General features: G+C 39.0%; 1 protein-coding gene across 1 annotated transcript in view; it reads left to right on the forward strand.

The window, feature by feature from the left end:
* OPTN (optineurin) overlaps nt 1-13,243 on the forward strand; it is a 35,158-nt gene extending 21,915 nt beyond the window's left edge. The window contains 5 exon segments of the mRNA XM_065871801.1: nt 235-328; nt 1,675-1,833; nt 6,651-6,781; nt 8,277-8,356; nt 12,707-13,243. Coding sequence (XP_065727873.1) covers nt 235-328; nt 1,675-1,833; nt 6,651-6,781; nt 8,277-8,356; nt 12,707-12,834 — 592 coding nt within the window. The 3' untranslated portion in view covers nt 12,835-13,243.
* Nucleotides 13,244-15,516: the final 2,273 nt, after the last annotated feature.

The raw sequence follows: 15,516 nt of genomic DNA on the forward strand, positions 1-15,516 counted from the left end.
GGAGATAAATGTTAAGTTTTATAATAACAATTATGAAAATTATTTGTAATCTGTCTTGATTGGGGAGGGGGGAATTGTTTTCTTTGCAAGTAAGCACATGCTAGTAGGTGGTGGGATGATAAGGGTGGGAGGGAAGATTTTGTCACCTGAGTGTTCAGAAGAGGGTTGTGAGGTAAGACTAAGCTTCTACGATATTTTTCCCAAGATTCCATTTTAAAATTTCTTTCTAAATAGGTCCAAATTAGCCACTCTACAGTTGACACACAACAGGCTTCTTCAAGAATACAATAATGCACTGAAAACAACCGAGGAACTAAAAAGAAGAGAGGTACTCATAGAAAAAAAATTACTTTCATAGCCATTTAACATTTTATGTAAATATCTAAAGTAGTTGTGCTAATCCTTAACTAGGTCTGGTTTCAAGGGTTGTTTTTCCATTTATAATTGATTTCTTGTGTCTAAGTGTTTATAACATTTTATAACTCCTGATATTCCACATATGTATAATGTGCCTTGTGTACAGAAGTGATGTGCATGTCCTACGGTTGGAGTACAGTTTTAGCATTTTTTTAAATAAATTTATTTACTTATTTATTATTTATTTTTGGCTGCATTGGGTCTTTGTTGCTGTGCGCGGGCTTTCTCTAGTTGCAGTGAGTGGGGGCTACTCTTCATTGCTGTGCATTAGCTTCTCATTGCGGTGGCTTCTCTTGTTGCAGAGCACGGGCTCTAAGCACGCAAGCTTCAGTAATTGTGGCACACAGGCTCAGCAGTTGTGGCTCGCGGGCTCTAGAGCACGAGCTCTAGAGTACGGGCTCAGTAGTTGTGGCGCATGGGCTTACTTGCTCCGTGGCTAAGCTTTTAGCATTTCTAACAGTGGATGGGTTTGTAGGAGAGCTGAGCCTGGGCTCCTACATGAGTAATGACTGTATAGTGAGACTGCTGCCTGGAGCTATCACAGGGCTAGCTTGCCTGCTGTCAGTGAACTTGAGGCCCTGGACTTATCCGGCTGCATCTTAAATTATTGTAATAGTAATAATGCCCCCAGAATGGTGTGATAATTTAAACACCATGGATAGAGATGTCAGGTGATAGATGTATTAATTAACCTGATGGTGGGAATCCTTTCACGATGTATATGTATATCAAATCATCACGTTGTACACTTTAAATATTTTACAATTTTATTTGGCAGTTTTACCTCAATAAAGCTGGAATAAATAAAGACCATGGGAGCTTTGAATTAGAAGGGGTCTTTGAGTTTATATTCTTAGAAATATATTTTCTGTTTTTCATTTACTTTTACTAGAATATTGTTCCTCTCTAGGACCTAGTAAATTTTTAATTCAAACATTCCACTGACTTCATAAAGTTAAGAGTAATGTGAGTGAAAGAATAGGAGTATCAGCAACTTACACCCGCCCTGAGATAGGGTTTGCTATTATCTCCCTTATTTTAGTGTTTTCTTTTTATAAATCACTATTTTAAATTAGGAAATTATTACCTTCAAGCTGTAAATTAAGTGCATGAAAGTTGTTGAATAAGTTATCACCGCTGATTGCCAGAATAGTTTAGAGCCAGTCATTTTTTAAAAAATAAACCTTCATCTAATATTTTACTAAAATAGGTTGAATTATTCCAAAACCATATCTAGAATAAGTTTGTCTTTTTCAGTCGGAAAAAGTGGATAAGGTGGTGCTGCAGGAACTGAGTGGAAAGCTGGAACTGGCAGAGAAAGCCCTGGCTTCCAAGCAGCTCCAAATGGATGAGATGAAGCAGACCATCGCCAAGCAGGAGAAGGACCTGGAAACCATGGCTGTTCTCAGGGCTCAGGTAGGCTTCGTTCCCAAATGTGAGCCGAGGCAGGCCAACCCCGATTATATTCTCTAACAGGAAGGTGATAGTGCTTAAAATATCTTTTGATTTTATACTATTTCCACCAGTATATTTTAAAAAACCGTTTTACCGAAGTATATCACAGGTGGAAAGTGCACCACACTTTTAAGTGTATTACTCACTGAATTTATCCATTCTACAGTTTATAGACAGCTGGATTATTTCCAGCTTGGGGCTTTGTGTTTAATGTTGCTCTGTCATTCTTACGCGTGTCTCTTTGTTCACCTGTGCATTCATTTCTGTTGGGTACACACCTAGGAGTGGAATTGCTTGTTCATAGCGTATGCATGTTACCCACCTTTAATAGATAATGCCAAAGAGGTTTCCAAAGTGGACCAGTTTTCACTCCCACCAACAGAGAGTTCCTATTGCTCTATATCCTTACCCATACTTGTATTGTCAGAATTTTTAACCATTCTAGTGGGTTTATGATGGTGTCTCATTAAATCTGCATTCCCCTGATGGTATGAGAGTGAGTACTTTTTCAGATGTTTACGGCCTTCTAAGCATCCCCTTTTGTGAAGAGCCTGATCAGGTCTTTGCCCAGTTTTCTTCTGGTTTTCTGGCTTTTTCTTCAATTTATAGGAGTTCTTTATATATTCCACATACAAGCCCTTGCCAGTTATACTTTTTGCAGATTTCTTCACTCTATGATTTGCCTTTCCACTCTCATGAAGGTGTCTGTTGAATGAAAATTCTTAATTTTAATGCAATCCAGTTTATGAGTCTTTTTATTTATGATTATAGTACTTTTTGTGTCCTGTTTTAAAAACTTTCACTATCTCAGGGCCATGAACATATTCTCCTATGTTGTCTTCTAAAAGTTTTATGGTTTTGCCTTTTACATTAAGATCTAAAAACCATCTGGAATTAGCTTTTCTATATGGAGTGAGGTAAGGGTAAAGATTCATATTTTCTTCTGCATGAATATCCTGTTCATTTGGCACCATTTATTTAAAAGGTCATCTTAAGGACTCTGCTGCCCTCTTTGTCACATATTGTGTCCAGGTACCCACGGGTCTATTTCTGGATTCTGTACTGTTCCATTGGGCTATTTGTACATCCTTGCTCTGGTACCATACTTTCTTATTATAAAGAATCAAATGCTTTGATATCTGGTAGAAAGTCTTCCTACCTCATTGAGATTCTTCAAGAGGACCTTAGGTTTTCCTTTTCTTATAAATTTCAGAATTGGCTTGATATTTTCTACACAGAAAAAAAACCCTGGGATTTTGATTAGAATTTTATTAAATATATAAAAATCAATTTGGAGATGATTGGCAACTTTACATCATTGACTCTTCCAGTCCACAAACATGACATATCTTCTTTAATTATTTTCAGTCATATTTTTAATCTTCTTAGTAAAGATTTTGCTCATCTTTTATTAGATTATTCCTAGATATTTTCTATTTTTTTGATATTTTCTATTTTTAATGATAGTTTTATAAATAGCATTTTTTAAAACTTCATTTTCTAACGGTTGCTGCTATATAGAAATACAATTGATTCCTAATATTGACTTTCCATGCAGTAAACTTACTCAACTCACATTTTAATTCTAATAATACTTCTAAATATTCCTTTGGACTTGGTACACTAAGATCAGTTAAATAATGACAGTTTTTTTTTTTTTCCTTTCCAGTTCATTATATTTTTTTTCTTTCTTTTTCTTGCCTTATTGCACTGGCTGGGACCCCAGTGCAATGCTGTGTAACAGTGGAGAGAGCAGGCAGCCTTGCCTTGCTCTTAGTCTCAGTGGCAGTGTTTCCAACATTTCACTGTTGAATGTGTGGTGTTTGGTATAGGCTTTTCATGGGTATCACTTACTAGATTAAGAAAATTCCCTTCTCTTCCTTGTTTGCCAAAAATGTTTATTTTGAGTGGATGCTGAATTTTATTTAGGAAATGTTTTTCTTCGTATAATGATATAATTAGATAATTATATGCCTTTTTCCTTCAATTTGTTAATGTGGTAAATCACACTGATTTTTAAAATATTAAACTTTGCCTTTCTTGAATTATCCTCTGTATATATTGTTGGATTTGGTTTGCTTATATTTTGCTTAGGATTTTTGTTTCTATATTCTTGAGTAAGATTGGCCTAGAATTTTCTTTCTGCTCATGTCCTTGTTGGGTTTGGATTTCAGGGTTTTACTGGCCTCATAAAAACAAGTTGGGGCACATTTCTTCTTTCACTGTTCTCTGGAAGAATTTGTGTACAATTGGCTGGTTGTGACTGTTTTGGCCCACTTTTCATACTGGTGGGTGGAGTCCTTAGAGAAGAGTTTTATTAGTGAACATACATCCTGCCTGAGATGTAAAATCACCAAAAAAGTGGGGGAAAACCTTTTTTTGTTTGTTTCTATTTTGTTTGCTTAATTAAAAGTGGGATCATGCCATACATTTTACACTACTTTTTCATTCATGATATATCTTGGATATCTCTCCATGTTATTACTCACAGCCATATGTAGTTTTTTTTAACAGTTGTATGGTGTCCAAAGTGTACATTGCCATGACAGGTTTAACCAGTCCTCTATTAATGGACCTGTAGGTTGTACCAATATTTTTGCTATTATCAACAATGCTGAACTGAACATTCTTGTATCTGTGTCTTTGTGCACTTGTGGAATCTCTAGAAAGATACAGAAATGGAATGGTTGGGTCATTGGATATGCCTGTTTTTAAGTTAAATAAGTATTACCAAGTTATCTTCCAAAAATGCATAATGAAAATTATTCTCTTACCAGAAGTAGATGAGAGCTCCTATTTCCCCACATCCTTGCATCACTCTTTTAAATGTTTGCCAATCTGAAGAAGATAAACAAATTATTTGTAGTGTAACAATGCCAGAAGTTTATTATTCCCTATATACATACTCAGTACCAGCTGCCCAGAGTGGCTGGCCCAGTGAAATATGGAAGTGGTTGACTGAACTTATGGTTTTAGTTTTATTTCGACAGGAATAGAATTTCAACCTGAGCTCTTTAAGGCATTTCCTTTGTTTGTGCATGATACTGTAGTCATGTACTTTTGCCAGGTTCTGTACAGAGACATTTGTTTTGATGGATACTCTTGTTCATTCATTCAACAACTCTTTTTTGAGCACTTTATGTCAGACACTGTTCTCACTGCCGGGGATATAGGAATGGACAAAACAAAGGCCCAGTTCTTACTGGCTCAAAGCTCATAACTGATGGAGGTGAGACTCTAACTCAGATTTAGGTCTGACTCAAAAAAAAGCCCATAATCTATCAATGATAACCATAAAATGTTGGATTACTCACAAATGGCAGAAGTCCCTTAAAATGATCTATTTCATACTTTTTTGGTAACTACAGTGTGATTAGAATATTTAAATTTTTATTAATTTTACTTTTTAAAGTAATGGATAAAAATTTGTATCCAAGAAAATAAATAAATAAATAAATTTGTATCCGAGAACCACTAAATTTGAAATGAAAAACCCAATTTTAAATATAGGAAGTTAAAAACTGGTATTGAAATAATGCTCAATTCACTATTAAGGCATTCATTTTCACTTTATAATTTTTGTAACAGTGAAGAAATTACATATTATGGCATATTTACTTTTTTATAGGTAACAAATTATTCTCCAAACGTAGCAGCTAAAACAACAAGCATTTGTTATCTCACACAGTTGCTATGGATCAGGAATCCAAGAGCAGCTTAGCAGGGTGATTCTGACTCAGGGTCTCTCATGAGGCTGCACTCAGGATGGACTGAAAGATCTATTTCCAAGATGGCTCATTCTCATGGCTATGGGCGGGAGACCTCAGTTCCTGACCGTGTGTGCCTCTCCATAGGGCTGCTTGAATACCCTCATGACATGGCAACTAGCTTCCCCCAGAGCAAGTGATCCATGAGAGAACAAGGCAGAAGCCATGGTGTCCTTTATGACCTAGTTTCAGAAGCCACACACCATTACTTCTGTAATATCCTAGTGGTTACACAGGTTGGCCCATTCATTGTGGGAGGGGACCACATGAGGGTATGATTACCAAGAGGTAAGGATCACTGGTGCCATCTTGGAGGCTGGCTACCACTGTGGAAAGCAGTATGGTAAATGGAAGCGTCCATGGTACATGGGCTTCAATCTGGGTTCAAATGCTGGTTTGAGCACTTAACTAATTTCCCCAAGATTAAGAGCTATTAAATTTATAAATGTAAGATGAGCATAGCAATTCTGCCTTCCCAGGATTTTGGATAAGGAGGAAATAAAATGGTCAATAAGGGCACCAAACATAGGACCCTGCAGATGTTTGGAAGTCAATAAATAGCATCTATTTATTGTTGTTATTTTAAATTTAGCTTAAGGCCAGCCTTCATAAATATACCTGACAGGGTAAATAAACCATTTACCATATTAAGCTAGTGCTGAATATTATTTTTAAAAAAGAGACCAGAGAATTTTACTGAGCTAATGGTACACACAGTATTTAAACTACCTATATCTATGTAATTGCTGGGCTCTGATAGTTTAAAGCACACACACACACACACACACACACACACACACACACACACACACAACTTGTGTCTTCTATTTGAAGGTAGTTGGAAAGTCATGGTGATTACACTGGTTTCTAGCAGGGACAAGTACCTGTTATTTGCAAGGTACAAATATGTCACAGGATGCAGCACTACCTCTTCACCTTATCAGCAGGTGAGCTGTAGAGAATCCACATTTGTCTAGGTGGTAACTTCTGTCTCTTTTTTTCCTCTAACAGATGGAGGTTTATTGTTCTGACTTTCATGCAGAAAGAGCAGCAAGAGAGAAGATTCATGAAGAAAAGGAGCAAATGGCATTGCAGCTGGCAATTCTGCTGAAAGAGAATAATGCTTTTGAAGATGAAGGCAGGTGAATGAGGGGAAGACTTAGAGCACATATCACCCCGTCTGTGGGAGAGGTGACCCACAGTGTTTCCTAATTTGAGCTATAAGAATCGCTCTGGGGCTTCCCTGGTGGCGCAGTGGTTGAGAGTCCACCTGCCGATGCAGGGGACACGCGTTCGTGCCCCGGTCCAGGAAGATCCCACATGCCGCGGAGCGGCTGGCCCTGTGAGCCATGGCCGCGGAGCGGCTGGGCCTGTGCGTCAGGAGCCTGTGCTCCACAATGGGAGATGCCACAACAGTGAGAGGCCCGCGTACCGCAAAAAAAAAAAAAAAAAAAGAATCGCTCTGAGCACACTTTGCCTGACGGTGTCCCTAACACTTAGTTTGCCCTGCAAGGCCTGGCAGCACCTTGTGGGAACCTGATCGAGTTCTTTTAGATAAATTGTAAAAACGTGACATTATATGTTCCGAAGTCATATCCTGCCATTGTCATGGATGAAATATTCCTAACACTTTAAATAATTCTGTAATGTTTTCAAAGAAAATACTGCTAAAATTACTTCTATCTTTAAAATTCTCATTTTGATAAAAAACTGAAATATTAAGGAATAGAAAATAGAAAACTACAGAGAATAAAATAATACACACCAATATGTATCCATCCAGAATCGACAGTTACTAATATTTTCTTCAAGTATATATATATATATATATTTTTTTTTTTTTCTTTCTCTTTGCCGTACGCGGGCCTCTCACTGCCGTGGCCTCTCCTGTTGCGGAGCACAGGCTCCGGACGCACAGGCTCAGTGGCCATGGCTCACGGGCCCAGCCGCTCCGCGGCACGTGGGATCTTCCTGGACCGGGGCACGAACCCGCGTCCCCTGCATCGGCAGGCGGACTCTCAACCACTGTGCCACCAGGGAAGCCCCAAGTATATTTTTATTAAAAGAAAAAGGAGTTGTAGATGAAGTTGCAGTCTTCTCCCCACACCCCCTGCCATTATAGTCCTCTCTCCCTTCCCCACACTGCCCGCAACAGCATCCCCAGCTGTTTTGTACTTTTGCATATATACACATCTATATAATATCTTAAAACAAGGTAATATTAATTTCTTAAAACAAGGTGCCTAGGTTATAAAACGGTCACTATAGGTATTATTCTGCAACGTGCTTTACATAACTAATTTTGAACTCTGTGTGTGTATATATATATGTAGATTTACTTCACTCTGTTTAATTGCTCTGTTGTGTCTTGTTTTAGAAATATGCCACTTTTTTCTAATCTTTTCCCCGGTCAATTGACATTTTGTTTGTTTCCTGATTTTTAAAAATCTTATTTACTTTTACTACATTGTGTCCTAGTGCCAGTAATATTTAAAGCTCAAATTACTCTTAAGTTCTGGTTTCTATGAACCTTGGCTTTGTAGTTTAGGTCTTTTTTTCTCGTACTTCTGTTGAATGCCTGCTCAACGTTGTCGTATTTCAGGGTTTCACATATAGTGCTGCTTTTCATCCCAGCAGGCAGTCCCTGATGGAAATGCAGAGCCGTCATGGGGCGAGAGCAAGTGACGCTGACCAGCAGGCTTATCTCGTTCAAAGAGGTGAGTCACGTGTGATTCTAGGTTGTCAGGGCTCCTGGGGTTAGCTATCCTATGAAGAAGATGCTTGAAGAAAAATTCCACTATACATCTGTACAATGGATTCCAAATCAAGCTACCAAAAATATAGCACCTATCAGTCTTATTTCCACTACCTCAAACTCCACCTACTCTCTACTGAATCCAGACCAGACTCTTCACACTAGCAGTTAAGGCCTGGCATAGCCAAACTTTTGAGCCTTCTCTCACTCTGTTCCCCTATAGATATTAGCCAGTGGAATCACTTCCTGTTCCTTGAACTTATCCTAAGCTTATATAGCTACATATACTTGCTTATGCGGTATCCTTCACGTAGATGCCCTTCCCTCATTCATATCTCTCTTCCTACAGTCTCTTTCCAGTGAACTCTTAACCCCATTATTTATGTGTTCTAAATATGCATTTAAGTACTGTAATAAATAAGCTCCCTTGGAGCTTATATGCTCACCTGTTTCCTGTTTTGCACATAGTAATGTTACCATTTATTGAGAGTTTACTATGCATGGATGCTGTGCTGATCCCTTCATACATATTATTTCATGTGATCCTCAAAAATTCCACGAGGTATATAGTATCACCATCTTCCAGAAGACAAGGTTAAATAACCCAGGATCACGAGGATTTTTAGGGACAGAACTGGACATGGGACCCAAGGTTATCTGACTGTTCACCACTACATGGTACTGCATGTAATAGACTGGCACTAATTATATACTACATCCAGATTTTAATTCCCTGAGTGAAATTGATCCTGACACTTATTCAAAGTATGGTGCTTTGTTTATTACGTGGTTTTAATACTCTAGTAATAATGTTCCGTCATTTACAGTAAATTACATCACTGAAAGGGAAGTATTTTCCTTGAGTCTAGATATGAAAAAACATAAAATTCACAGGAACAAAGACTGACATAGCTAGATGAAAAGTTAATAGCAATGCCAGTAAGAAGAATCAGGGTGTTAGATGTTATCCAAAAAAAAAAGAGAGCGAGAGAGAGATGTTATCCACATTTCACATAACTGGTTCTCTAACTTTTTTTAAATGCTGGCTGAGTCTAAGTCCCTTCCACATACCAACAGACTATTGATATGGAACTATCACAGTGTTATCAACAGCAAGGAAGCAATATTAGTATGTATAGTTAACTATTAAATCCTAGGGAAATTTCTGAGTATCTCTTTTACGTCCTAACTCCACCGATGCCCCTGCCAGAGTTCTTTTACAGGAAAAATTAGGTTAAAGTAAATATTTAGAGGTAGTAATTCAGGTTAAAAATACACATAGAAAAAAAATTCCAAAAAAAATAATACACATGGTATTCATGGGGCATATGCAGAAGCAGCACAGGGACTGACATAAATGTTAGCCTCAGGCATTTTGTAGCATCAGCAGGTAAAGCTGTGTTCTCTGAAGGCTGCATCTACCCACGTGAGCACCACCAGGCCTTTTCTCTAACGTGAATTTAAATATCCTAGCAACATCCATATACCCCATACCTAGAAGTGCCTCCAAGATTGTTTTGGTTCAAAAAAAGGACAATCTCTTGCGCCTGGATTTCTTAGGGGAAGATTTTCCTTCCTCATAGCTATATAAGGCAAATATCTATTTACACTTAAAAAAAAAAAAAAAACTGGTCAAACACTCTTTGACCTAAAATCTAAAAATTGCCACAGAGGGGCTTGCCTGGTGGCGCAGTGGTTGAGAGTCCGCCTGCCGATGCAGGGGACACAGGTTCGTGCCCCAGTCCAGGAAGAAACCACGTGCCGCAGAGTGGCTAGGCCCGTGAGCCATGGCTGCTGAGCCTGCGCGTCCGGAGCCTGTGCTCCGCAACGGGAGAGGCCACAACAGTGAGAGGCCCGCGTACCACAAAAAAAAAAAAAAAAAAAATTGCCACAGAGTGCAAATGTATTCATAATTATCCTAATAAGCTTTTTTGTCTTATAAAAAACAATATTCCAAACAGATTGTCTTAAGATTTTTTGTTTGTTTCCTAACAAAGCTGCCTTAAACAATAGCTCCCCTCAGTATATTTCATCATGGTTGTCCTCTGCTGTCTGCAGCCGTCTAAGTGTCTACTCTGGTCTGGGCGCTTGACTGAACACGAGGGAACAAACGGGCATAAGGCATGGTCAGATCCGTGAAGGCCTATGGTTTAGTTGGAGAGACAGGATGTGCACATAAAAAGATGAATTCATAATACAAGATAACAAGTAAGGAATAGAAATAACAGTGCTGGAGATAAGAGGAAAGGATAACCCCTAAGGGCCAGGGGGGTTGAGAAAGGCCTTGGAAAGATGTGACTTTAAGCTTGACCTGGAAGCCAGGATTTAGATAACTTCTGTATGAGAATAAAAGGGCAAAGGCAGAAATGAGTGTGATGTGTTAATAATGAAAACTGACTAAGCTTATTTTATAGTGAGGAGCCAGGAGGCAGAGGGAACCCATTAGTTGACTGATAAAACAGCCCCAGTCTGCATCTTGAAACCTAGACCAGGACAAAAATAAAGGCACAGACAGATGCAGTAAAGTTTAAAGGGACGAATTAACAGTCCCTGATAAGTGGCAGATTGTCATCTAGAGCAGGGGTTGGTAAACGGCAGCCCACAGGCCGAATCTGGCCTGCCACGTATTTGCATGTCAAGTTTTATTACAGCATAGTCATGCCCGCTTATTGACATACTGTCTGGCTACTTTCATGCTACAGTGGCAGACTTGAGTAGTTATGACCGAAACTTATGACCTGTAAAGCCTAAAATATTTACTGTCTGGCCCTTTACAGAAAGTTACTGACCCCTGATCTAAAACAATGAGACTGTTAGAAAGCTCCCTGCTTCAGAAATCCTGCTTTGTGATCAGTATTTCTATTCAAGGGTGCTTCTAAAGTTTGCTTAACACAAACTATCCGTAACAGTCTCCCATGTTAGTGAATTCAAATAATATGCTCAGAAGCAAATAACCATATTAAAAGTTACCTCGGGCTTCCCTGGTGGCGCAGTGGTTAAGAATCCGCCTGCCAATGCAGGGGACATGGGTTCAAGCCCTGGTCCGGGAAGATCCCACATGCCGCGGAGCAACTAAGCCCGTGCGCCACAACTACTGAGCCTGCACTCTAGAGCCCGTGAGTCACAACTCCTGAGCCCCCGTGCCACAACTACTGAAGCCCGCGCGCCTAGAGCTCGTGCTCCGCAACAAGAGAAGCCACCGCAATGAGAAGCCCGCGCACCGCAACGAAGAGCAGCCCCCGCTCACCGCAACTAGAGAAAGCCCACGCGCAGCTACGAAGACCCAACATAGCCCAAAATAAATTAATCAAAAAAAGAAAAGTTACCTCCACTATCATCTGCAAAAACAAACACTTTGGGGGCTGAATAAGAATCTAGAGACCTGGGTGGAGACGCTGAAAAACTAAAATGCTTTGCATCGGTGCAGAAAGATCAGATCAATGAGGTGCTCTGGGAACTAGAAACCATTTCCTGTACTGAGCACGGTCTGCACACAGGGGACCTGCTGAGAGCCATGACTTCTTCAGAGCATTCTTAGATTTAAGACTTGAACCTCAGTCCAACTCCAGGATTGGGGGAAACAATAGGACTGATTCTTCAATTCCTTCTCCTCACTTCCTTTATCTGGATAACTCTTGTTCATTCTTAAGACTCCTCTCAAGTGGAGCTGGTCTCATCGGGGGGCCTGTCTGCACCAAGCAGTCTGAGCCAGGCGCCCTTCTCTGCCCTCCCCAACAAAACCACCTTGTGTCTGACACAGCCTCAGTGCTTCCCTCACGTCGTGCCACTGTCTCTTTTTCTTGCCTGATGTCCCCGCCATGTCTGTATCCCTCTCTCCCATCTCCCAAGTGCTCAGAAGCATCTACTGAATGGCCGTAATTGTTGTCTCTGCTTCTGAGAAGGTCCCTGCTGTTCCAGGGTCCCTCTCCATGCTCTGCGCACTGTCCAAATTCTCTCCTTCTCCTTAGCTTACATCCTCATCTATCCTTTTCTTCTCTCAAATATTCTAGTTTTTACTACAACATGTATCATCCTGTACCTAAAACCAAAACCACATATTTTCACATACCTAGAACCTAGAACAGAGCCTAAATCCTAACATGATAGGGAAGCAGGTATTACTTTTGGAGATTTTTTTCTATGTGTGTCGATTACTTCAGTTAAAGACCAAAATAAAACCTGTATTCATTTCCCACGAGGTATTGATTACCAAGTTTAACTGATGTTAAAATTAAAATTTACCATCTGTTTTTAAAAACTGCTTGCAACATGGAAGGAATGGATTAACATTTCATTTAATGCTTATTCCCAGGAGCTGAGGATAGAAACTGGATGCAGCAGGAACAACAGAATATTCCAATTCATTCTTGCCCCAAATGTGGAGAAGTTCTGCCTGACATAGATACACTACTGATTCATGTTACAGACTGCATCATTTAAGTGTTGACCTTTCACCTCCCCCAAACTGTTGGTAAATGTCAGATTTTTTCCTCCAAGAGTTGTACTTTTGTGTCATTTGTTTCACTCAAATATTTTGGCTCATTATTTTAGGAGAAAGAAAACCATTATGTTCTAAAAAGGACATTTTTTGGTGCATTCCCACAAACTCGCAAAATAGAATCCTTAACGTACCACTCTTATGATAAGAGGTTTTTTTTTTTTTTTTAATATTCAGTTGATGTGAGCACTGAACTGTCCATGCGGGTTATGAGTGTGTGACATCGTGGATAGAGTAAATGTGGTAATAAGATGGAAGAAGCCTCACTGATTAAGAACTTTCTAAGGAGGCAGGAAAAATGAAGTGGTCACAGATTTAATCAAGAAAAGTGTCTTTGAAGTATTTTTAAATAAATTACATTGTTATTTTTCTTTATTCATTTAAGATAGATCTATCTGGGCTTGTGTATGTGTTTATCTTAACAGTTTTATTTCAGCCACAGCACCAAAATTATGATGTGGCTCTTTTCAGATGAGCCCTGTGACCTTTTACTTGATCCTCAGGACAAGTGAAAAAATACTGACCTACGTGAAGCGGATATATTAGGTTCACTGGATGTCACGTAATCATCCACAGTGTAAAGTTTTCTTTTTCTTTTGTTGTGCTGCAGGTATATGTTTATCAACTATACAGTAAATAGTGTATTAATTTCGAAAAAGAATAGCTATCTATTAATTTTCTTCCTGGATCAGGCTCTATATTCATAATCACAAAAATAGTTATTGCAAAAAAAATAGTTATTGCAAAATAAAATTTTGCTTATGAATCTTTCACATTGTTCATATATGACTAGCTAATTTCATAGGATGTGTTTTCTGTATTCAGCTTCATATAAGCTTAATACTTATTCAGAACCATTTTGTTAATTCCGTGAATATGAGCAAATCCCTTTACTAGATACCAGTAAGTGGTGTTTGAATTAGAAACTGTTCTTTCTAAGGAGGTGAAAAGATAGGGATTTGCCATATTTTGTAAACCTACAGTTTACCAGCCATAAAAGTTAGCAATGTCCTTATGTATCTATATCCTAAAATATTTAAGAGAAAAATTTTAAATCTCCTCTGTTTGACTTTGTCATAAGGATCTCTCCTACACAGACTTGACTTGTGTGTGCCTATGTGTGTAGGTATATATATATTTTAAAACAGGAATCAAAACAGTTAATTACAGCTTCATGCCAGGAGAACACACTGCACAAATTCAACAGTAATTTAGATCCCCTCCCTCACCCCAGGGGGTTTGTTAAAGACATTTCTAAAATAACTACGAAAGTTTTACTTTTAATTTCTTGTTTATAGTTTCTAGTTTAAATTTTTTTCCCTTACTATCTTATATTGGAGAAGATAGATTTCTACAGAATCCTAAATGAAAAAGCAAACCAAATGGTTCTACACTTAAGATATTGGGAATATCCTTTTACTTTGTTCAAGTAAAAATATTAACCTGATCCCAATGTGAAATAACAGTGTGAATGTGCTGATTAAGCCTGTTATCAAATTGTTTCCTTGCTAATTAGATGGATTGTAAATGAAGGCAAGTTCATATGGTCAATTTAAATTAAGGCTATTGTTTTGGGGGAATCAAACAGTTTGGTAAACAACTTGTAAAGTCTGTGCATGTCTTATCCAGTTAATTTAGTCTTCAAGGCCTTGTTCCATGTTACCAGTTAACTACACCTCATCAGAATTTAGGCCCCTCTTCTAGGGCCAGCCATGCTGTATTCTTGTGTGGCTAATGGGAACAACAGAAAGATGGCAAATGTGAAGAAATATGAGGGAGCAAAAGAAACTTTTACAGCTAATAATTTTACACAATTAAGTCTTTAAATATTATGTTAAAAATAATTTTGGTCTGGCATGTAAGGAGCTTGGACGTCATCACTCCTATCCTTATAATAAGAAAAACGCTGAACAAACTTAAAATCGTCAACTCTTTTAAATCTTTCAGAGAACTGAGGTCACAGGGTAAACCTCTGCCCCCAAACTGGAGACAAACAGGGAGATACAGAGAGTCGCTGATGACCAGACCACGGTCTCAGGAGCAGAAACCACAGTAGGAGCCAGTACCTGAGTAGGAAAACGTAAACTGTAATTGAAGAATTGCTAAAGTCTCAGTGTGGATGAGCTTGAGAGTTAAAAACTCCAGGGGGAGCCCAGTCTTAGGGGGAACTCTGCACTTTCATGAGTTTTACCTCCACAAATCCTACCAGATTCCCACAGTAAAGATTAGAAAAAACTCCCCCATAATTCCAGCAGGGCTGGGGGGCAGGTGGGAGTAGACATTTTGAAATACACCAGAGCATTCTGTTCTTAAGAAGGCTGCCCTCAGGGAAACTTTTTTACCAGAGCCTTACTTGCTGGGATATTATCAGAGCCTGACCAACCTGGAGGAACAGATACACCCAACTTATGCCCCCTTATTCTTAGCACCTAAGGAGGAGGGAAAAAACCTGTAAAGGTCACAGCCCAGAGGCACAAGCTCACGAAAAGACTAACCATAGACCTATAGAATGCTTCCCCTCCCCGCTACCCCTCACCACCACATCAACAGGGCTTCTGTATAATAACAAGGGATTACAACGGAAACAACTGCACATCTTAGACTTTCTCTAAGAAGAAGTCTAT

The sequence above is a fragment of the Phocoena phocoena genome, chromosome 2 (assembly GCF_963924675.1).
Source record: "Phocoena phocoena chromosome 2, mPhoPho1.1, whole genome shotgun sequence".
Classification (NCBI taxonomy): Eukaryota; Metazoa; Chordata; class Mammalia; order Artiodactyla; family Phocoenidae; genus Phocoena; species Phocoena phocoena.